A 24,556-nucleotide genomic window follows, 5' to 3' on the forward strand; every position below is an offset into this window, starting at 1 on the left:
GCCTGAGGTGCGGAGGCGCTGACGTGAGCCAATCAGGAGGGCCTCGGTTTTTCGCACGTTGAGCTGAAGAAAGTTGTCTCTCGTCCAGGACTCGATGTCGGACAGGCAGGCTGTCAGGACATCGGTGGTCGTGGAGTTGAGAGTAGAGGAGGAAAGGTAGAGTTGGGTGTCATCCGCATACATGTGGAAGTTAACCCCATGTTTGCGGATGATGTCACCAAGGGGGAGCATATAGAGGGTGAAGAGGAGGGGACCGAGGACAGAGCCCTGAGGGACACCACATGAGACAGTACGGGGGGTGGAGGAGAAGCCATTCGTTGAGACGAAGTGAAGACGGTGGGAAAGGTAAGAGCTAAACCATTCAAGGACAGTGCCTTGAAGGTTGAGGTGGGAGGACAAGCGGTGGAGTAGGATAGCGTGGTCGACCGTATCGAATGCTGCCGATAGGTCGAGGAGGACGAGGAGACAGAGGGAGCCCTGGTCACAGATGGTCAGGATATCATTGGTGACCTTGACCAGGGCAGTTTCTGTGCTATGAGCAGCACGGAAACCTGACTGAAGGGGTTCAAAAAGAGAATGGGTGGAGAGGAAAGAGCGCAGTTGGGAGGCGACAACTCTTTCCAAGACCTTGGAGAGAAAGGGGAGGTTGGAGATGGGCCGGTAGCTTGATAGCTGCGACGCATCAAGGGAGGGTTTTTTCAGGGTGGGCGTGATGATGGCAGTTTTTAATGGAATGGGGACAGAGCCAGAGGAGAGGGACAGGTTTATGATGTCAGTGATGTGTGGGGCAAGAAAATGGAGCTGGGAGATAAGGAGTGGAGTGGGGATGGGGTCAAGGGAGCAGGTGGTTGGTTTTAGGGATAGGATGAGTTCAGTGACAGAGGGTGGGGAAACGGGTACGAAGGTGTGTAGGGGAGGATGGGTAGGAGTCGGAGTGTGGGAGGGAAGGGGTGGGTGGTGGGTGGAAGTTGGAGGGGAAGTGACCGCGGAGCGGATTCCCTTGATCTTGGATTCAAGGAAATCCAGCATCTCCTCGCAGTGAAGGTTGGAGGAGATGACCTGCGCGGGGTGGCGGGGGGGACGGAGGAGTCGGGATGTGGTGGAAAACAGTAGCCTGGGGTTGTTCTTCGCCTCCAGGATTATCCTGGAGTAGAAGGACGACTTGGCCGAGGCTAGAGTGGAGCGGTAAATTTTGAGGAGGTCCAGCCAGATTTGTCGGTGGACCGTTAGGCCAGATTTGACAAAGGTGCTCTCAGCAGCCCGCACCTGGCATTTCAGTGAGCGGAGGTGGGTGGTGTACCAGGGGGAGGAGCGGGAGTAGGAGACAGTGCGGGAAGTGATGGGGGCAAGAGTATCGAGTGTGGAGGAGAGGATATTGTGGAGGAGGGAGAGAGGAGAAGAGGGGTCGGTGAGGGTTGAAGGCCAGAGGGAGAGGAGTTCAGAGGACTCCAAGGCATCGGTTAGGGATTGTGGGGGTAACTTCTTCCAAGGGCGGTAGAAGATGGTGGTGGGTCTGGTGGAGGTGGGGAGGGGGGTGGAGGTGGTGAAGGAGATGAAGTAGTGGTCGGAGATGGCCGACCATTAATAATAATAATAATAATAATAATAATAATAATAATAATAATCCTTGCATTTGATATAGAGCTTTTCACGTCGGGAGGACGTCCCAAAGAGCTTCACAGACACACTGTAAAGTGAATTGACTGTACATTTGTGGGCGAACGTGGCAGCCAATTGCGCACAGCAGTGTCCCACAAACAGTCGTGGATTGAAGTGACCAATTTATTATTATTATTATTTAGATCCTGCAATATACATCCATCTATACAGATCATTTTATCTGAAAGCTTAGGACTTGCAGACTGCAATGCACTCTGGAAGAGCACAAACTCTTACATGCTGACTCTGAACATGAGTATTTATCAGAAAAGAGATAACCTGTTTGGGGAGAGACGGGCCTTGGTGTAATTTTTATAATTATTCCAAAAACTCCAAAATCTGCAGAATGAAATAATGAAATAAGTAAAATATGATTATCATAAGATAGCTTAGACATTACTGTCCCTCATAGGAACACAGCAAATAACCGCAGAGACCTGAACACTCCCATTAAAGGATCCTGAGAACGGAATCTTATTATATAGTTATTAGAGTTTTCTCTAATTGTGTGAAAAGTTTTATTCAGCACAAGTGAAATGGCTTTTGAGACTTTCAGCCTCATATAGGTTCTGTTCTTGAGGCTTTTTGATTTAATTCGGTAAATGATTTAATGATACAAATAACCCTTTATTGTTTAATTTGCTTAATGGGCATTAAATTGCCAATCAGGCGTTTTCCCCCATATGGTTCATATATTTAAGTTCTTGCTAGATCTCTCTTAATTTTTATACTTTTGGTTCATTAATTTGTCCTCTGTTGCTTTCATCACCCTGCCTCTGAGTCAGAAAGCTGTGGACTTAAACCCCATCCAGGATTTTGAACTCATACAGTCTAGGATAACACTCAAGTGCAGTGTTGGGAGTGCACTGGATTACTCAAGGTGCCATCCATCGGATGAGACATTAAACAGAGGTCTTATCTGACTGTTCAACTGGACACTTCAATTTTATCTGGGGGATTTTTGGCCTGGAGAAATTCCGTTAAGATCCCATGCCATTATTTGGAAAGTTTCTCCCAGTGTTCTGCCAACAAACACTGGGAAAAAATGATCATTCACTTCATGGTTGTTTGTGAGACCTTGCTGTGAGCAAATTAGCTGCCATGTTCACCTACAAAATAAATAGTCACTATACTTTACAGTAAATTGTTTCTGAGACATCCTCTCGACATGTAAGACACTATATCAAATACAAGAATTATTAAGGACATGAGAAACTGTCAAAAAAGAAAAAGCCATTCAGCCAATCACAGTCACTAATTCTGTAAATTATGTATAATTTGTAATGTGATTGATTCTATCCCATTTATTCAATCTCCTGAGGCAACGTCATTGAAAATAAGAATCACAAGAAAATACACCTCTGTAACTTCTTCTGATTTCACAGGTAATCAAGTAAGATGCCAGAATATACATTCTAACCTATAAATTAATCTGAACCTGTTAATTAATCTGAAGGCCGCCACCTCCTTCATAAACTGCAGAAAGCCAACTTCTTCGGGTTCAAATGGAAAGAGACTGGGATAGAATGAATTAGATTCATGTATTGGACCAGCATTAGTATAGGCTTGATGGGCTGAAAGGCCTTCTTGTGCTGAAAAATTTCTATGATTCCAATCTCATTTTTCTAATCTTTAAAGTTACAATTAAAGTTACAATTACCTTGGAGCTGAGGAGTACTTTTACTGAGTACTTTCTCAACCAATGTAATTAGTCATTTCCTCCAGGACTTAACTGAATGTTTGCTGAGGCCTTATTTATCCATTCCAAAATATGAAAGCAAGCCTATCACAAGATCAGTTCGGATGAAGAAAGCGCTTTAGCCCATCTGATTTCATCTATCCAGAATAATACCCTACCTTCCTCCCATAACATCTAGGTAGTGTGAATAGGTAGTGTTAGTGTTCAGAGGGATTTGGGTGTCCTTGTACACCAGTCACAAAAAGTTAGTATGCAGGTACAGCAAGGCTGATGCCATGTTGGCGTTCGTTGCAAAAGGGTTAGAATACAAGAGTAGGGAAGTCTTGCTGCAGTTGTATAAGGCCCTAGTGAGACCGCACCTAGAATATTGTATGCAGTTTTGGTCTCCTTATTTAAGAAAGAACATACTTGCCTTAGAGGGCTGCAGCGTAGATTCACTAGGTTGGTTCCTGGGATGAGGGGTTTGACCTTTGAGGATAGGTTGAGTAAACTAGGTCTATATTCTCTAGAATATAGAAGAATTATCAGTGATCTTATAGAAACCTATAAGATTCGTAAGGGTCTTGACAGGGTAGATGCCGTGAGACTGTTTCCCCTGGTTGGAGAATCTAAAATTAGGGGTCCTAGACACAAGATTAAGGGTCAGCCTTTTCGAACTGAGTTGAGGAAACATTTTTTCACTCAGAGGGTAGTTAATTTGTGGAATTCTCTACCCCAAGAAGGCTGTGGATGTTCAGTCTTCGAAAATATTCAAAACTGAGGTTGATAGATTTCTAAAAGATAGAGGGATTAAGGGATATGGGGATAGGGCGGGTAAATGGAATTAGGTTAGAAGATCAGCCATAATCTTATTAAATGGCAGGGCAGGCTCAAGAGGCCAAATGGCCTACTGCTGCTCCTATGTGTTATGGTCTTATAGCATCCAGCTCCTTTTTAAATAAATCCATTGTCCTTTGCTTCAACTATCCTTCTTGGTAATCCGATTCAGCCATTAATTACCTCCATGCAACTCAGTTGAATTTGGGAACAGTTCCAGGCTACTCCTGTTGGAGGCAATGAGTTGCAACTCCTATGAGAATGTCTCTGATAAGGAGATCTCAGAGAAGCAGTTGAGAACATTAAAAAAAAACACTATTTTGTCTCATAGCCACTGGCCCAATCCCAGAGACTTCCACGATTTCAAGTTCTAGACACTGAGACAGGAGCTCCCTAAGACCCATCAGACCCATTGTGTTTTGGAGTCATTGGGTACACAGCCTGGCTCAGTTGGTATCACTCTTGCTTCTGAGTCAGAAGGTTTTTGTGTTCAAGCCCCACGGCGGGATTTGGAACTCATATACAGTCTAAGATGACACTCCAATGTGCTGGGGTGGGGGGAGTGTTGCTTTATTGGAGGTGCTGTGATTTGGATTTGGAATGTTGAAACTGAACGACGCTATCGCAAATGCAAGGATTATTGTTATTATTATATTTAACTTTGAAGGAGGTGAATAATGTTAACTTTTTGAAGAGAAATTTATACTGGTTGAATGATGAAAATAAAAATGAATGACCTTTTAGTGTCCATTTGAGGTCAAAAAACAAATTTTCATCTAATTAGAAAATTGTTTCTTGAGGAGTAAAATTTGGTTTTCATCTCAACCTCACATATGTAGAAGCAGATTTTAATGTGTCACTTAAATAATACTGTACATCAAATGCCCTTGCACCTGGTTCTGACTATATTTGTTATAGTTTGTGTGCGTGGGAGGGGACAAAATTGCTTATTACTGTAAATTTATAATAAATCAATTAAAGCTAAATAGTTGATGTATGGAGGTGGATCTCGGCTTCAATTTTTCATTGTGTGAATTCCCAATCCAACTATATGAGAGGGGAATTCTAGCTTATATGCAGTGCAAGTCATCCATTTTTCAGTGTCCAGAACTGGCAGGCTGCTATGGGAAAGCTGTCTGCCAACCTAATGTTACACTTAAAAAAATGCTGCAATATAGCAACATGGCAAAGGAAATGCAAAATATCTAATAGGAATGGAGAATCTGATATCTTCTGTATTATAGGTTTTCCTTGGTTGGTTGTAGATTTGTACAGTTATTGGCTGCTAACATTGTCATTGAGTGATAACAAAATGGAGCATTGTTCCTATATGTTCTTACTTTATTAAAAAACAGTAATGTGTTATTCAAAACATGGCATTTTATACACAGTTATATGTTGGAGCCAGAAAAATTCTTCTCTTCAAGCATCTATTTAATTTTGTTTTAAATTAATTTGGGGTCTTGCTGTTCATTCTGTTCATCTCAGTTTCATCTAAAATTCTATACTTGTGGGTTATAAATAAAACCACACAAGTAAAAGATATGCTTATTTGTCCATGTTAATTGTACAGAAAACTGTGAAACTATATAAATTGTACACATTTAACATTGCAATTGCAAAATGTACTTAATGTTTTCAAAATTAATAATTGTGTCTTAACATGTTGACTTTATTAAATTCAAAACCTGTGGCCAAAGATATAACAAGCATTTTACTCTTTCGTCCAATATTAAAAACTGAAACACGGATAATAGGGAGATCTGTTCAGATCAAAATCCTACTTTAAGATGTTTTGTCTGGCAAACACAATTTGTCCTTAAGATAGATCCACTCATGCTGAAGACTTCAATAGTGTATTATAACACCTTCATTTTAGATCATTGCCCTCACTTCCAAATCCCTCCCTACTCCATTATCAGTGGATGAGCTTTCAGCCATTCTGCCGATACTCTCTGAAATTCCATCCCTCAAATTTATCTCTTCTGCCACATTTGCAACCACATTTTTGTCCTCCTATCCCTCCTGCCCCAGCTTGGGCTCCCAGTCAGTGGTATAAAACACTTTGAGGCTTCCTCCTGACATAAAAGGCTTAAGAGCAAATGTAAGTTGTTGTTTAACCAGTTTTAAACTTAGATCCCAGTGGATATAGCGCAAATATTGACTTGGCTAACATTTTGCCCTGCCGGGAATCAAACCCAGGTACTCTTGCTTGCTAGGCGAATGCTCTAATCATTAAGCTACAGGACTCCATTGTCAGATATATTCTTGTCAGAGCGAGATAGACCAGTCATTGGATCAGAGTGAAGAGAGGTTTATTCACAATCTCTACTAGAACTGACACTGCCTGCCCATACTGAACGTCCAAAGTGAAAAGCTCTCTTTGCTTAGCATCACTCGCTTAACAAAGAAAAATGAAGAGGATTCCTCTACAATACATTATGCTAGAAAGTCTATAAAATGACTGAAAATGATGATCGCTGCTTTCAACTGTTTCAACTTGGATGTTCGGTAATTAATATTATTTGGCATAAAAAATTAATGGCAGAAGGGTAGAAGTGTGATTGAAGCACTTTGAGATGTCCTCCCAACATGCGAGGCTCTATATAAATGTAAATTGTATTGCATCTCTCATTTGGAATGCACATAAAGAGCTGTGTGGCTGGCACAAAAGGATGGCTCAATTGATGGCACTCTCTCCTTCAGATCATATGATTGAAGATTGAAGCCCCACATCAGGACTTGAGTTAACAGTCTAAGCTGACAAGCTGTGCAGTACTGGGGGATTTTTGCAATGTCAGATAAAGATCCCATAACACTATTTGAAAAGAGAAGGGAGTTTTGCTTGCTGTCCTGACCAACAATCTTTCAAATTAATTGGTCATTCATGGCTGTTTGTGGGACATTTTTGTGGTTTCCTGAAAAAAAGTCATTACACTTGACAGCAATTGCCTTTGAGACATTTGGACATTGTACGGTGTTCCAAAACTCCGAGTTCTTTCTTTAGTATTCTGATGTGTGCAGTGTTCAGCAGTTGCAAGGGTATCTGAACAGTAGATGATCCAAACATTTTATCATTAAGAAAACTATAATGTCATAATCTGTTCTTTTTCAGATGATGATGAAAGTGATCTGTAGACGTCTCCCTTCGCACATTATCATTACCTGAACAGCTGCAGTGGCGTGACTTCTCCCACAAATGAATAATCGATGGCAGAAGTCTGTTTTAGTATTTATGCAAGAGCGACGCAACAGCTCAATCTCAAAACATTCTCTCAATAATTAATAAGTGCAACCTTAATCATTTCAGAAATCTTGGTTCTAAGATTTCCATTAATGTCATAGTCATTTTCAGCACTAGGGGAAGCCATTTGAGCACATTGAGTCCCTGCCTTTGCTACCTAAATCATCACCTTTTTTGTTATTAATCTAATTTTCTTGCTCTTTTCCTTCTATAAACTAACTGTGATACTTGGAATACTGGTCAGTGTAATGCAATACAATTTCTAAGTGTTTTTGAAATGAACACATTTATTCCAAGAACCAATTTGTTCCATACTTACTATGTAGCCAATATCTCTTATTCACAATTAGAATTTAAATATCTTTTTTGTCTCTTTCAGCACTCTTGCACTGCAAGTAATGAATGCTTATTGTATGATTTTAGTCTACCCTTTTTGAGTATTTCATACAGAAACATACAAGGTCCTAATTCACCAACATAGAAACAATCAGTACAAAAGAAGATATTCCCGTCATCATCAGCATTGCTCTTTAAAAGAGCAATCCATCTAGTGCCATTTACCTGTCTTTAGCACAGATACCTTACAGATTACTTCTTTTTGATATCTATTTAGTTCCCTCTTGAAACCTAATATATATTTTGCTTCACTACTGCACCCCACATCTTAACAATTCTTTGTGTAAAATAAATCCTCATAATTTCCCCTTTTCAAATTATCTTAAATTGATGCCCTCCAGTCACCGACTCACTGAGCATAGGAAATAATTTCTCCCAAATGCCTCTATCAAAACCCTTCATAATGGTAAAGACCCGCTATCATCTCCCCTCAGTCTTCTCTATTCCAGAGAAAATAGACCCATTTCCTCTAGTCTCTAATTATAGGTCAAACCACTTCTCCCTAGTTGATCTGATTTGATCTTCTCTACACTCTCTCTATCCGTTACTAAAGTATTTGCTGGTGACCCAAACAAAATGGTAGGTTCTCAACACTAACTTGAATACATGTTGTAATCCAATCCTGTTTAAGGCTTTGCTTGATCATTAAGGTGTGTTTTAAAAAGCAACCTCACCCATACCCTTTAAGGTGCTGTGTATAAAACCCAAAGATTGGTAAATGGAAAATGTCCTGTATTGCATGCTGTAATTCCACAAAAGCAGTCTAAATAAAATACCCTTTTCAATGATAGTGAACATTACATTATTTTTGCTCACAGGGGTTCTCTCATACTGTTAAATTTCATTGTAAAATGCTAATCCACTCTGAAGCTTGAACGATAGCAACATATTCATGATAAGAGAAATAAACACATCTAAACATGGTTTCAGCAGGCCTTAGCTTGTTTACAATAAATTTGCAGCCCTCATTGTTTCTGAATAAGTCTGCTGACGTCATTAAGCTTTCCGTTTGCTATTGAATGCAAAGACTCTCCAGAATGCCACTACGTATTGTCCCTATTGCCACAGTGAAACAATTTCTGACAAGACATTGACTTTAAAAAAATGTATACAATCCAAGTTTTACATTACAAGTTGACTGGAGAAATCGATTACTGTCTAACTTTGATTTAGTGAAAACAAAATGATGATGCCATGTCGCTCCTTCTTTCTTTGTCCTTCCTTCCTGTGTCCTGAACTGAAGGAAGAATTTTTTTTGATGAACAGCCTTGAAATATTGCTGAATGCAACAAAAAACAACCACCCAATATTTTCCCACATGGAACATCAACATTCCTCTTCCCAAAGGCAGTCTATCTATTATTGATGTTTTGGGGGGAGGGAAAGGGCATTCATACTGTCTGCCATTGTGTGGCAACTCAGTTGATAGTAGTGGACTCTCACATCTAGAGCAAAAGGTTGTGGGTTCAAGTTCCACTTAAGCTCATAGTCTCTAGACTGAGACTCCAGTGCAATGCTAGGGGAGTGCTATATTGTTGCAATCTGCTTATTCATGTGTAAAATATCCCACAATATGATTCAAGAAGAGAAGCAAGTTTCTCACAATGCTCAGGTCAACAATCCTCCAGATCATTTAGACACTCATATCATGGCTATTGGTGGAATCTCACTGCATGCAAACTGGCTGCTGAGTATGCCTATAAAAACACTCAATGGAAATTATCTTCAAGTATTTTGAATGATTTTATTTATATTGAATGCATCAATTACATGAAGAAAAGATGGAAAATGAGATTAGGAACAGTATTTCAGGTGCAGTCTGATCAGAGCACTGAACAGCCCAATGTCTATATTCAACTGATTTAGCAATTTGGTCCACTTGCCTTGTTTATTGCTGCCTCGCACTGTTTTGACATAGTGAACAACAAGTTACCTAACACCTCTAGATCTCATTCAGGTTCCCCCTTGGCAAATTCAATCTCATCCATGGAGTACTTGTGTTTCATAGCCTTGGATCCTATATGTAGCATCTTGCATTTATCAGTAATAAACTTCATTTGTCAGTTACCAGCCCATGGTCTTCGACTTTCAACCTCCCTTTGTAAGGCCTTTGCTGCCTCTTCTGAGTCCACAGTTACCCCTCAAAATGTTTGTACTGATTTAGCCAATTCTGGATCTTTGCTGACAATTATAAAAGGGATAATGTTTAAACATACAGTATATACAAGTAATAGTTTAGGGGGCAAAAAGGTTTCAATACTAATAGTCTCATCTACGCATCAAGCTATGTGACAGTATGCGATAGTAATGGTAACAAATTACTTACGGATTAATTTTAAAAGGTGGACACAATGGAACTGTATGTATTGACTATATTTTATTTACTTTTAAACAGTCAGATAAAGTGTAAAATTTATGTGATACTTTGATGTTACTATTAGTGGAAGTGCTCAGTTATCCAGAAACTAAGGTAGTGGCATTTGTGTGATTTTGGTATTAAGACAAACTATGATTTATAAATTATGGGGATAAATAATCCTTGCATAAAGTGTCTTTCACATTGAAAGGACATCAAAGCATTTCACAGGATTAACAGGACTGTGGGGGTGAACAGGGCAGCCAATTTTCACACAGCAATGTCCCACAAACAGCCATGAAGTGCATGGCCAATTTAACAGGGGCATTATTGGCCAAGACACTGGGAGAAACGTTGATGTCTCATCCAAAGGATGGCACCTCCAGGACTTCATTGGAGTGTCAGCCTAGGTTATGTGAGCTAAAAGTTCCAAATTGGGGCTTGAACCCAAACATCTCTCACTGAGAATGAAGCAAGGAGACGAAAATAGATACAATTGAGGGGAAAAGAGTGTATTGATAGAAGACAGGAAATCATGGTGTTAACATAGACATACTAGATCAAAATCCATACAGTCCACAAGAGGGGCACTTTGATGGAAGAACTGGGCAGAAAAACAGTTTAACAAAGAAATGAAACGTCAAAATAAAATTACCGGATGCAGTTCTGGTGAATAAAAGACAGGTAAAGAACAAGGGGAATACAGTAACTAAATTAGATGAGAGGAGAGCAAAATAGAGGAATAAATAGATATGTTTTAGAGATTTATTTTCATAAGAAAAGTGGAGATAAAGTTAATGTGACATGCAGAGAGAGACCTCAGTATGGTTTGCCATTAGTCTAGTTTGACGTGATGTCAGGGTAGAGCCAGAAACATTCATCAGTGACAGGAAGCTGACATAGGTCTATGGATCACAGGGATTCTGCCAACAGGTAGAGAAGCACACTAATAGAGGCTGATGAAGTGGCAAGCTAGAAAGTAAAAGAAAAACATGGATAAGCATCTTCAATGGCTTAGTTACTACAGTCTCTGCAAGATGTGGAGCAGACATACAACTGAAAAAATCCACTTTCACTCCTGGTTTGTGTTGACTTATCTGATCTCAGTCTGGGTAGCAGTACATTCACTAGTTGGCCTCAATCCCCCTGTTGTCTGACACACAGAAATCCATCATAGTGCTTGTGAGTTCCAAACAAAACTGAGAACTCCAGTTCAGCTAAAGGAAATCCTGCTTATCAGCAATACATATGCATTGGAGTGAATATTTATGGAGTGTGAATCAATTACAAATGCACAGAAGCTATTTTTTGCAATTTTTTGGAGTCATTCAGAAATCAAGGCATTCATGTGAATCTGTTGTAAAACTGAGCTATATATAATAATAATAATCCTTACATTTGATAAAGCGCCTTATTACGTCTTCTAGATGTCTCAAAGCTATGGCTTAAAGATTGTGGAGATGAGCCAATAGACAAAAATAGATCTAGCCAAGGGGGATAGAGTATATTGATAGAAGACAGGAAATTATTGTGTTAAGAGGAGGCAAGCAGAAGAGTGTGGTATGAGATCACAAAGGTAGGGAGGTGCTAGGAATTCATAGGTGACAGCCTGGAAGTTGATCCGTTGGGAATCTGGGAGATTGTGTATTTTGTAGACAAAGATAGAAGCTACTTTGCTCACACCTAAGTCCCACAACTAGTGAAGTGAATGTCCAATTTTATCTGAGGAATTACCAATAAAGACACCGGAAGAAATTCCCTTCTCTTTCTGATTAGCGCCATGGGATCTTTAATGTCCACCTGGACAGTCAGACTGGACCTCGATTTAACATCTAATCTGAAGGACAGTACCTCCAACAGTGCAGCGTTTCCCACTGTATTGGACCTGTCAGCGTAGACTGCGAGGTCAAAGTCTCGATGTGAAGCTTCAATGCACAACCTTCTTACTTAGAGACGAGAGTGCTACCAACTGAGCCAGATTGACAACTAATAAAATAAGTTCCACAGCCAGATTTTCTATTTTCTATTTTTTAATAATTGTAGTGGAACAGATGCAACCACAAGTAATACAACATTACTGTAATGATTCTAGCCTCAGATCTATTTTTCATCTTTTTCAACAAATAATGCATAAAAATAAATGTAATGTTAAATAAGGATGGGAAATGGTCATGCTATAATATCATTATCTTTACTGCTTCTGTCTTTGTGAAATAATTCCTAGGTGATAAATTCATCACACTGGGGCTCAGCTGCTGTGAGGGAAATTCTATATTTTTCATAATAGACTGCGGATTACAATTTAGTTTAGTTACTTATGGCAATCTGAACCCCATTCGTGCCCATGTTTCTTTAATCACTGCTCTCTTCATTTAATTACTGTTTTGCCTTGAAATCAGTAAAACTGTGGTTATGTAATGTCAATGGAGATTCATAATCTCTATGTAAAGTCACAATTGAGACATTATTTTCTTAAGGAATTAAACTATTGTTTAGGAGGCTGAGGCTTTAAATAGAAGCAAGTCTATGGTTACATTATATATCCATAATTCTTCGCAGAAGAAAAATTGCCTTGGTGACCCAGGTGGCTTAAATAAGATGGCATAACGTTGTCATAATAGAACAATAGAAAACAGCTGAGAAACATTCACAAGGAACAGCAAATAAATCAGGTAATGAAAGACATTCCTTCAATATTGAGAGAAATCTCCTCTTGAAGATATAAACCACAGCAGCATTTTGATTTTGAATAAATGATTTTATCACATTGCAAAATAGATTCCTATCTTCCTGATCAAGTTCAATAATTATTTATGCAAATGTTGTCCCAAAATAATTACATTGTAGTAGAAATAGCATTACTTTTGCATTGATATATTTATTCAAGTATTTAGAATCAATAATAATAATAATCCTTGCATTCGTTATACTGCCTTTCATGTCGAGGACGTCTTAAAGCACTTCACAGAATTAAATATAAGTGTAGTGATTGTATATTTAGAGGGTTAGTCAGGCTCAGTTGTTAGCACTCACATCTCTGAGTTAAAAGGTTGTGGGTTCAAGCCCCACTTTATACACTTTATATAATCATATAGTCTAGGCTGACAATCCAGTGCAGTGATGGAGTGTACAAATTGGCTACCCTAATTGCTCACAAAATAGTAATTACACTTTGCAGTAAATCCTCTAAAGGCCTTTGAAACTTCCTCAAATGTAAGGATTGTTATTTTATTAGTATTATTTTGTAGGCGAATGCGACGTGGGCCTTGAACCCACAACATTCTGAATGAAAGGCAAAAGTGAGAGTGCTACCAACTGAGGCAAGCTGACACCATTTTTTTAAGCAATAATATTATTGTTTAGGAGGCTGAGGCTTTCAATAGAAGTAAGTCTCGGATTGTACAGTATTATTCATCCATTATTCTTTGCAGAAGAAAGATGCCTTGGTGATTCAGGTGGTCACTCGACTTCAAGATCCTCACTCTCATGTTCAAATCCGTTCACTCCCTGGCACCTCCCTACCTCTCCAGCCTCCTCGCTCTCCAATTTACCACCCTGCGCCTCTGCTCGACTGGCACCGGCCTCCTGCTCGTCCCTCGCACCCACCGACCCATCGGAGGTCGTGCTTTCAACCACTACACCCCAAAACTCTGAAACACTCTCCCTCAATCACTCTGCTTTGCCCCCTCCGCTCTTTCAAGTCCCGCCTGAAAACTTACCTGTTTGCCTGTGCTTACGACCACCTCCCCCCTCCCTCTCCCCCAGCTCGGAGTCAGGCTCCGCTACTGTTAAGTGCACTGAGATGCTACCCTGTGGGGAGGGCACTATATAAGTGCAAGATGTTGTTGTTGTATCTCTGTGTATTTGTCATTGTTGTATATTCAACTTCTACAGGTTCACAATGCCACTTGTTGTTGCTTTTGGTAAGGCAAGGGACATCAGCACTGAAAAATAGAACATTTTCCCATTTCAGACACCAATGGAGCACCTACTGGTAGGTACAACAGTTAACTTCAGGGTAAAGCTCTGTCACATTATCCCCAATCTTTGAAGTTTACCTCCTACCTCAGAAGTATGACATTCCTTTTCCTGTAGCAGCTTTGTCTCACTGAGTAAAATTGACAATTAGCACTGAATTAAAGTAGACCTCGAGTAGGTTTTTTCAGTATAAACATTAAAATATGTAGTCTTAGGTTCAATTGTATTTTCTAAAAATTTTTTGAAGAACTTTCATTTTTCATCTATTCATAACAAAGTTATTCATTTTTAGTTAGAAAGCAGTGTTTCAGGGTATGGCTTCAATACTCCAGGCATTGTTTGAATGGATGAAGTTAGTGATAGTAATGCAATGTTAAAGATTCTTATTCCCTATTCCTACTTATTTTGGATGAGACGTTAAACCAAGGTTCACTCTGCCTGTTCAGGTGAGCACCAAATGTCCTCTGTCACTATTTGAAAAGAGAAAAATGGTTCCCCTGTTGACCTGACCAACAACCCCCTAGATAAAATTGGTCATCCAATTTGTGGTTGTTTGTGGGGAATTGTTCCGCACAAATAAGCTGCAGCATTTGTCTTCAAATACAGTCACTCTACTTCACAGTAAAGAGTGAAGAAGTTTAACATATCTCAATGATGTGATAAGGCATTGTATGAAATGCAAGAATTATTATATTAGTGGGAGTTTTTATCTGTCACATTGCCAGGTTCTTTAGTCTCTAACAGGAGAAAGAATAAAAACAGCTGTAATTGTTTGCTCAGAGAGAGGTGACATAACAATGTCAATTGTAAACAAAGTACTATCATTATATGTGTTAATTGGGTTTCCTGGTCTTAGCTTTACAATAATAGGTTAAAAAGAGTTCTGTTTGATGTTTTGTAATCCAAATAAGAATTCTGTAAAACTGTACAGTAAAATGCTTTGAAGTAGAAATAAGTTTGACTTATAAGACATGCTTTGAAGTTCTGTTTGTTTGGAATGTCTTGTGGGTTAATTAGTAAATTTAATTGAAAGACTCATGTTACAAATACATAAAAGAGAAAGAGTGACTAAACGACTGCTTAAACAACTAAAGAAAATCTCATTCCATACCAGAATACACAGAGGATCCAGAATCATATTTACCAGATACAATTGGGTAAATGCGTGAAATCTGTTTGCCAATTTTTTGTTTTGAACTATTTACCACACCATGACATTATTATTTTTATTCATCTTGATTTAAATATGTTGAAATTCTGACGCTTATTTAATTATTTTGTTATTCAATAAACTACTGTACTTGTTTTTATTTTAATTGGGTCTGTACAGTTGTCTTTTCTCTCAATGAAGATTGATGAAACAACTAGAGGGAACTGCATAGATATCTAAGAAGGAATAATTTGCAAGGGTATGACATCAATGGCCCCCGGTTTACGAATGGATCGACTTCAAAATCCTCACCTTCACATACAAATCATTTTGTATGCTAACATCTTTGTATGTCTCTGACCTGCTTGCACAGCCACAAATGTGGTCCTCTCACTGTAACCAGAGCTCCCTCTGCCTCCCTCTCGACCTCTCCGCTGCCTTCAACACAGTCGATCATGCCATTCTCCTTGACAGCCTCTCCTCCTTCATCCACTTCAGTGGGACTGCACTCTCCTGAGTCCTAATTGACCCATTGCCATCGTTACATTTCTGCAAATTGGTTCCCCTCGTGGCCCTGCTGGGATACCTGCAGCACACCCCAAGGCTCCAGCCTTGGCTCACTCCTTTCCTTCACTTATCTGCTCCCTCTCAGTCATGTCATCCACAGGCATGAGGTCAACTTCTATATGTTGGCAGCCAAATCCACCCAAATCTACTTCTCTTCCTTCTCCAGATACCTTTGCTCAGGTGGCTCCGGCCTCTTGTAGGTTCCTCATCCCCTCTGCTTTACCATCGGCAGCCATGCCTTCCGCCACTACACCACAAAACTAGTGAATTTGGTGCCTCAATCCCTCTGTTTTGCTCATCTTCCTCTTTGAGCTTCCCCTCTCCCCAGCTATGATCAACTGCCCTTCTTCCCCGCTTGGTATCAAACTTTGCCACTGTTAAGCACCCAAGATGCTACCCCTTGTGAAGGGAGCTATTTTAATGCAAGTTGTTGTTGTACTACACTCCTTTGCCCTCCTATGAAGTGATTTGTACACGAGTGTGAAGGCCTTTAAATTAGATCTGTTCTGTGATAGGGAGCCAGTGAACACAGGCTTGGTGCGTGTCCCCCAACCCCTCCATGCTATCATCGGTGGCTGAACCTTCAGTCACTATACCTCTAACCTTTGGAACTGAACAACAACACCTTGTATTTATATAGCACCGGTCAAGCAGGTTAGCATCCCAGAATGCTTGACAGTGATGGAACGTGCTGCTGAGCCCGGAGGAGGGGGTTGAAGAGGAAGGTCTTAAGGCACGGCGTGAAGTTGGGAAAGGAGGGGGCAAGGCGGAGGGATAGAGGAAGAGTGTTCCAGAGTTTTGGAACATAGTGGCTAAAAGTGCAGTCACCGACAACGGAACTGAGGGCACAACGGATATGCAGGAGGCCTGAGCCAGTTGAGCGAAGGCAGCGTGTAGTGGAATTGGGGGTAAGCTTCCTGCCTCAATCCAACAAAACTTGCAATTTGTGTAGCTTATTGTTCGGCATGCAAGAATCAGTTAGAAATTCTGCTGACTTGCTAAATGCCATGAGTAAAATCATTGTTTATGGATTGGTTTATGTACTTTACCAAATTTTACATTACTTTTTGAGTGGATTACGTGATTATTTTATGCAGAAATATTTTTCATGTTAGGCTACTGTATTGTTAAACAACATTTAACATGCTTGGTGACAATATAGTTTAATGATGAGCAGATGTTGGAGGATTCACCTATGGTATTATCTTCCTTTAGAAGGTTAATTCAATACGAAGAATCCATGACCTTGTCAGCATTAAATATCAATTATTTTGTTAGATTATGTCAGAGAAGCAGCAATTCTGACTCCATAGGATTAACTTTTCTATAGTTTCTGGAATCAAGAACCAATTGACACTATTCTAACCTGAAATGACTCCAATCAGCATCTGCAGAGGCAGAAAAACAAAATTGCTTCGACATAGGCTAATCTGCCACCTTATTAAAAAGCCATTGGATGATTCTCTGATTGTTGGTGCTTTTACTGTATTGTCAGGTTGTGATTTGTTGTGAAACGTTTAGTATAAACAGTGCATTAACTTTCTGCCAGCAACTGGTACATCTGTTCTAATCAACAGAAACAGAGTTTCCTTAGATTTGATTCTTTGTCACAGCTCCAAGTTGACAGCTATTGAAACTTGGCACAGTTCAGACAGGCATGTCAACTAGTTTGTCACGACATCTAGCATTGATTTGAGGATGTGCCTCTTAACACTGTTGAAAATGAAATAACTAAATTCACTTCAAATGAACCATTAGGTATCATAATTTGAAAACTAGAAATTTAACTACAGTAATAACGATTTAAATTAACAGCAAAATGAAAATGTGCTGTGTTCAAAAATTCTGCCGTTGATTATGAAGACGTTAAAATGGCAGTTCATTAGACTTCTGAGCAGATGGTCCCAAGTTTGAGTTCCAGGATCAATTATATTTTAACCCACTCGGTCACACCACAGACTTTGACATACTTTGATGAGATCAATTGAGGGAGAAATACTGGACCAGTGATTTATCTTGGGCAAGGGGATAGAAAAAGTATAGTTTGGGAAGATGAGTTCTATTCCATATGGTTCACCATATGCTACAATGACCTCATGATTGAAAACTGAAAATAAACAGATTACATAACCCAACTCTCTTATCAGCTGCCAGAGTCATACATTAAAACCGCAAGGAACTCACAGTGATCCTGTAATTATGTTTTCCACACCTAAAGATGCATACATCTGAAAAATATTTATAATAATAATAATAATAATAATCCTTGCATTTGATATAGCGCTTTTCACGTCGGGAGGATGTCCCAAAACGCTTCACAGAACACACTGTAAAGTGAATTGACTGTATATTTGTGGACGAACGCGGCAGCCAATTGCGCACAGCAATGTCCCACAAACAGTCGTAGATTGAAAATGACCAATTTATTATTGTTTTTGGTTTTGGAGGGATTATTATTAGGCATGTGGAGTAAGGAAACTTGCCCAAGGTTTCGCCCTGCCTGGAATTGAACTCAGGTCTCTCGCTTGCAAAGCGAGTGCTCTAACCACTGAGCTACAGGACTCCGATATATTTCTTCATATCAAAGATATTTTTGAGATTATTTTGAAGAATGCCTATTTTGTGTACTTTCAGAAGTGACCTCCACTTTTCCCAAGATATCCTACCAATCATAGAGCCAGAAATCAGTTTGGCTATGAATTCACAATTTACTCAGATTAATTCCTGCATCAAAATTTCCCAGGGAACACAGTTTGTTTCAGAAATAATCTTTTTCAGATTGTTCCTGTAACACCGTTGCAGCTTTACTTATGTATTTTTAAGAATCAGATACACAAACACAAAGAAATGCAATAATTTATTATACTTTTTTTAATATACAAAACTTGCAGGAGATTGTGTCCGTGAATTGGATTTGCAGGCATTGCATGCTGGGGAAATGCATATTTAAAGAATAGGCAATATATTTGGTTTTGCATCCCTCCCAAGTATGTATGGAAGGCAAGCCAAGAGATCTGTGCTGATTAATGGCTGTGTTGGTTTGGGAAGCACTGAAACCATCAACAAGGAAAAATACATATTATGCAAGGATTATTATTATTATAACATATGTATTGCTAACATGTGGTAGCAAATTAACATTTTCTACCACATATGTATTAACAAATTAACAAATTAACATTTGCTACCACATATGTATTAACAAATTAACAAATCAACATTTGCTACCACATGTTATGTGGTAGCAAATGCCATATTACCTATGCTTCTGAAATATATAAAACAATAAAGAAATATGTCTATTTGAATAATATTATGCAGTGTTACAATAGCCTACCACACCATTGTAATATTTCACCGAAATCCTTACAGCACCAGGGAGCTGTAAACTTGAGATGCTATCTTGTGTGAAGGGGCCTAGATAAATGCAAGTTGTTGTTGAGTAAAAGTGTGATCTCAACTGTTTGCTAACTGTGTTATAAACTCAACCATTGATAAATTTCAAAATACTAGTCTCTTGAGCTTACAGTTATGTGTATTAGCATCAATTGCAGTTAAAAAGGGGACTTTGATGCTGGAAGTTAGGACATAAGAACATGAGAAATAAGAGCAGGAGTAGGTCATTCGACCCCTCGAGCCCGCCCCGCCAGTTAATAAGATGATGGCTGATCTTCTAAGCTAATTCCATTTACCCGCCCTTTCCCCGTATCCCTTAATCCCTTTAGTTTTTAAAAATCTATTGATCTCAGTCATTCAATGAATATGTTCAATGATTGATCAAGTTGTTTAAATCGGATGCGCAATGAAGATAAAATATATTGCAGACCTGTCACTTGCTGTCCACTGCCTACCCAGTTCTCATTTACCAATGTCTATTATGAGCAAAGTGCTAAAGTTTTAGATGATTCAGCGGAATCCTCAATTATAGTAGTTATTACTCAGGTATTTTGAAAAGGTCCTCACAGATACTATTCCCATAACATATAAAAGCAATGGAAAATTACATTGAACTTATGTGGTCACATACTACAATAATTTCCAGAAAAGCGATAGAATTCATCTCACAAATCATCTGGAATTCTTTCAGGAGGCTACTAAATTAGTGGATGAAATTTATCTTGTATATAATATTTACTTGGAATTTCAGAGAGCATTTGGCAAAATTCCACACAAGAGGCTTTTAAAGATATTGAAGCTGGTGGAATTAATGGGCTATTACCTAGTTGGATTGTAAACTCTTGACAAAACAAGGTAGAAGATAATAAATGGAAAATCTCCATTTGGGGACAGTGACGTGTAGAGGACTTTGACAGGAGTGTGTTCTAGATCCTTGGATATTCATACTATTCATATATGATAGGAGGGAGACAGTTTGAGTAATGGTATAGAATTTGCTCTTAACAATGTAAAATATGGCCCAGCTAAGAGAGTAATTCAGACATAGCATTTAAAGAAACCTTTATTCATCTCCAAAATACATAGGGATTAAACTTTGCCATAAATCTTGTGATGTACTTTGAGACATCCTCCCAACATAAAAGGCATTATATCAAATACAAGGACTATTATTACTGCATTTTCAGATAAAGTATAAAGAAAAAATGTATACCATTAATGAAAATATTTTTAATGTTTTGGAGAACCAGGCAGGCCATATACAGTGGGTTTTTAGGATACGAATATCCTGCCATTGGCAGTACTCGAGGCAGAATGCCTCTTAGATTTCAAGAGGGAATTTGGCAGATATTCAAATAGCAGCAATTTGCTTCAGCCTCTCTACCACCACCCTTTAAAACTCCATCTCATAGTCCCTTCACTTTACTCCCTTCCTTGCCTCCTGGGTATAGAAAGATGTTTTCACTGATTGGTGAGCGAGTAACAAGAATGTACAAACTAAGGATTGTCATCAGAAAAAGTTGGCAGAAGTTTTTTTAAACACAGGTTGTTATAATATGAAATGTCTTGCCATGGATGAACAAAAACAATGTTGAAAAGTATGGGGAAAGAACAGAGGAGTGTGATTAGAATAGATAACTCCAAAGGGGAACTAACACCAGCAGAGATATGATGAGCTGGTAGCTTACTTTTATGCTGTAAACATTCTTTGATTCTATGGACGGGGTGCTGGATTGCCACGACTCTTTGGAACGCCATACTAGAGTCCCGCCAACTCCCTGCCTCCCTCCCTCACCATGGTCTATCTCAAGGCCTACCTCTTTGATCATGCATTTTTTCCCGCCCCATCTCCCTTGTCTCTCACCCCTAACTTGGGTACCCAGCCAGTTCTGTTAAACGTTTTGGGATGTCTTCCTAGCGTGAAAGGAACTATATAAATGTAAAATTTGTATTGCATTTAATATTAACACATGCAATTTCATGCCATAGTGGAACATAAAATATGAAACATCCTGGATGAGGGGATGTCCATTCATAAAGAGGGTTTGGCGTTAAGTTCTGATCATTTACTAAAATTATTCAGGTAATGTGAAACTATTATCAGTGAGGCTATTGATCCACTTAGTGTATCTTTCAACATTACTTGATTAAAAGTCAAAATGGTACTCTAGTCTTCTATTGATTTTTGGCAAGAATACATTAGCATATTGTGTGTAGTTCTGAGCATTCTACCTTCAAAGATATATTAAGAACAGTGACTGACTAAATTATGAAGAGATTCACAGAACTGAACTTATTTTCATTGGAGAAAAGATCATGAAGGGACATAATCCAGATGCTGAAACTGTTGAGAGGTCCAGATAATGAACAAAGGTATATAATTTCAACAACAAATAATAATAGTAATTTTTGCATTTGATATAGTGTATTTCACCTTTGGAGGACATCACCTGACATATAAATGAAATTAAATTGTGAGATAATTATACAAGTATTCTCAGAACTTATATTCAGCTATTCAAAGTTCGGAAGTTAACATCTTATTTGTGTTGAAGTATAAAACGGTGTCCAGCAAATATAATTTCCTACGATATCTTTGAACTTATTGACCATGGAGTTGTGTGCTGACACTGTGAAGCAGTCTCTTGCTAATGTTATATTGCAGCAGATAGATTGGCTTTCCATTGGAGTTTTCAATTCTATTATTAATAAATAGTTAAATTGAAATGAATTTGTAGGGCATTATGAGGCCACTTAACTCTGTGTTACTGAATTATACATTGTATCAATAACAACTATCTGGACAACACCCTTTTAGGTGTCCTTTTCCCATTATTACTACAGGTGATTTTCAATTGAAACTAAATTAGGTATCAAAAGAATATTTTGCCTCCCACAAAACAGTGGATTTGTGGCAGAGACCTTCAGCTGCTATGCAATGCCAAGTCACTACTTTAAAGAGTTGGATAAATACAGTATCTAGATAGGAAGGGACTTGCATACCTAGATATGACTAGACATCATAAACCTCTCCTTGTCCATTGGTACTGTTCCCACCCCATTAAAAACAACCATCATCACTCCTATCCTTAAAAAACAGCCCTGATCAATGTGACAAACGACATTCTGTCCATCTGTTACCAGGGCTCCTTTTGCCTTCTCGCCTTCTTGACCTCTCTGCTGTCTTCGACACCATTGCACACTCTATCCTCATCCACTGCCCCTCCTCTCACCTCAACCTTCACAGCTCTGTCTTTGACTGGTTCAGATCATACATCTCACATCATCTCCTCATCATCTCCCCAAACGGTTTCATACTCAATAGATATAATTTTCTTGTTATTGTTGTTGTTGTTGACTGGATGTTCCATGGAACACAATGTATATTGAACTGATGGAGTCATAAGAAATCAATGTGAAATAATCATTCAGGTTTGAATTATAGAAATTCAAAATGATCCATATTGTTGAGTTTCACTTAATTACCAGAGGGGAGAAATATAGGCAAGATTTTTCAGAACATTCCCTCATGAAATCTAATCATACAAAGTGAATAGTCTATATTTAGGGAAGCAGAAAATGTAATTTGTTTCAAGAACGATTTAGGTAGATTTCTGCTAGAGAATAATATCTCAGGATACAGTATATAGTTTGGGACAAAACATCTCAAGCAACTGCCAGGATGGTGGAAGGCAAACTAGATGGACCTTGGTCTTCTTTCATCCAGCAAATTCTTATGTTCTTATGTTTCCCAGAAGAGAAGTGAAAGAGTAAGGATAACTGCTTGAAATGTTTGGCCTTTGTCATCTAGGTATTCAAAAAAATTCAAAGATTGATACAACCTTTGAAGGGTCTCTAGGAAACAAAGGTACTTTACCACCCATCCCACTCTCAGGGATTAGATACTAGTCCATCAGATATTAAATTCATAAATTAGCTATCACTCAGAATGCATCACCAACAACACTTATACAGTGCCCTCCACACAGGGTAGCATCTCAGTGAGCTTAGAGACTTTGAAGGACCAGTCACTCTCTAGGGACAGGAATTTTTGGATAGTCTAGCTTGGATAGTATTAGATAGTTTTGAGAGACGATTAGACAGCAGATAGTAGGAACACCCTGTGAGCTTCATGGTGAGCAACGTAGCTTGGCATGAAATGTATGAAAGCATTGCCACCATTCTCCTGCCCACAGCTTGGATGCAAATCCTTATTTATTGAGTAAGGTTCCCACCAATTAGGCATGTGGATCTCGAGCGGCAGCTGCTTACTGATCAAGGTGGATTCCAGGGAATGCCTTCCGGGAGCTATCATTTCCTAATCAGCTATTCCATGGACATCTGCCTTCAGCATGGTGGGAGGATCTAAATAGGGCAGCTTGTGGCATGTCAACCACCTTGATGTTATTGAGGTCCAAGTCCAATCCCATGTACCAGGCGTATTCAGCATCAGCTGTTTACATAGATTTACATAGATTGTTTAGCAATCTACAAGCCATTTGGCCCAACCGATCTGTGCCAGTGTTTATACTCCAAATTAGTTTCTACATACTCTTTACTCCCTTCCATACCTATTTCCTTCTTCCTCATGTGTATATCTGGCTTACTCTTAAATGCACCTATATTATGTGCCTTTCTTTGGTCAGTTGGGCTTCTAAGACATGGAGAACCCATCACCATGCTTAAAAGCATCAAAACTAAATAGAAAGTTCCATGCATCCCACCTATACATGGAAATTCCCTAGATGCTGTGTGTACTGAACATATTCCAGTACAGAATTTAGAAATATTCACATTGAAGAAGAGAAAACTCAGAATGATCTTACTGAAGTAATCAAGATCTTAAAGAGTATAGATGTACTTGGAAGTGTTCTGAGACATGATATAAATGCAAGTTATTATTTGTTACATAGATGAAATCAACTGTAATATTGGTGTCTAAAATATAGCATTTGTAAATCACAAATCGCATGAAAAGTATAGTTATATTTTAAAGTGCAAAACTAAAGTTAACCACGGAGACGTGGATGGAAATTTTCTTTGACCCAATTTAACATCAGAGAAATATTTTAAATCTCTCATGTAGCTAAAAAAACTGAAAATAATCTTACTGTACTAATCTTACTGTACCTTATCTCCCCATCACTCAGAGGATACAACTCAAGATTCTGGCCCTCACGTTCAGTCACCCTCCTAATCCTACCCTCCCTGCCCTCCACGCCTCCTGATTCCAACTACCAACTCGGGTTTGGATCCCTGACTGTCAAGCACTTTGGGACGTCCTCCTGAAGTGAA

General features: G+C 39.0%; 1 protein-coding gene across 1 annotated transcript in view; it reads left to right on the forward strand.

The window, feature by feature from the left end:
* LOC103183150 (sterile alpha motif domain-containing protein 12-like) overlaps window positions 1-8,604 on the forward strand; it is a 118,940-nt gene extending 110,336 nt beyond the window's left edge. Inside the window, exon 5 of the mRNA XM_042333539.1 lies at window positions 7,290-8,604. Coding sequence (XP_042189473.1) covers window positions 7,290-7,312 — 23 coding nt within the window. The 3' untranslated portion in view covers window positions 7,313-8,604. The remainder of the gene's footprint in view (window positions 1-7,289) is intronic.
* Window positions 8,605-24,556: the final 15,952 nt, after the last annotated feature.

The sequence above is a fragment of the Callorhinchus milii genome, unplaced genomic scaffold (genome assembly GCF_018977255.1).
Source record: "Callorhinchus milii isolate IMCB2004 unplaced genomic scaffold, IMCB_Cmil_1.0 Scaffold3, whole genome shotgun sequence".
Lineage (NCBI taxonomy): Eukaryota > Metazoa > Chordata > Chondrichthyes > Chimaeriformes > Callorhinchidae > Callorhinchus > Callorhinchus milii.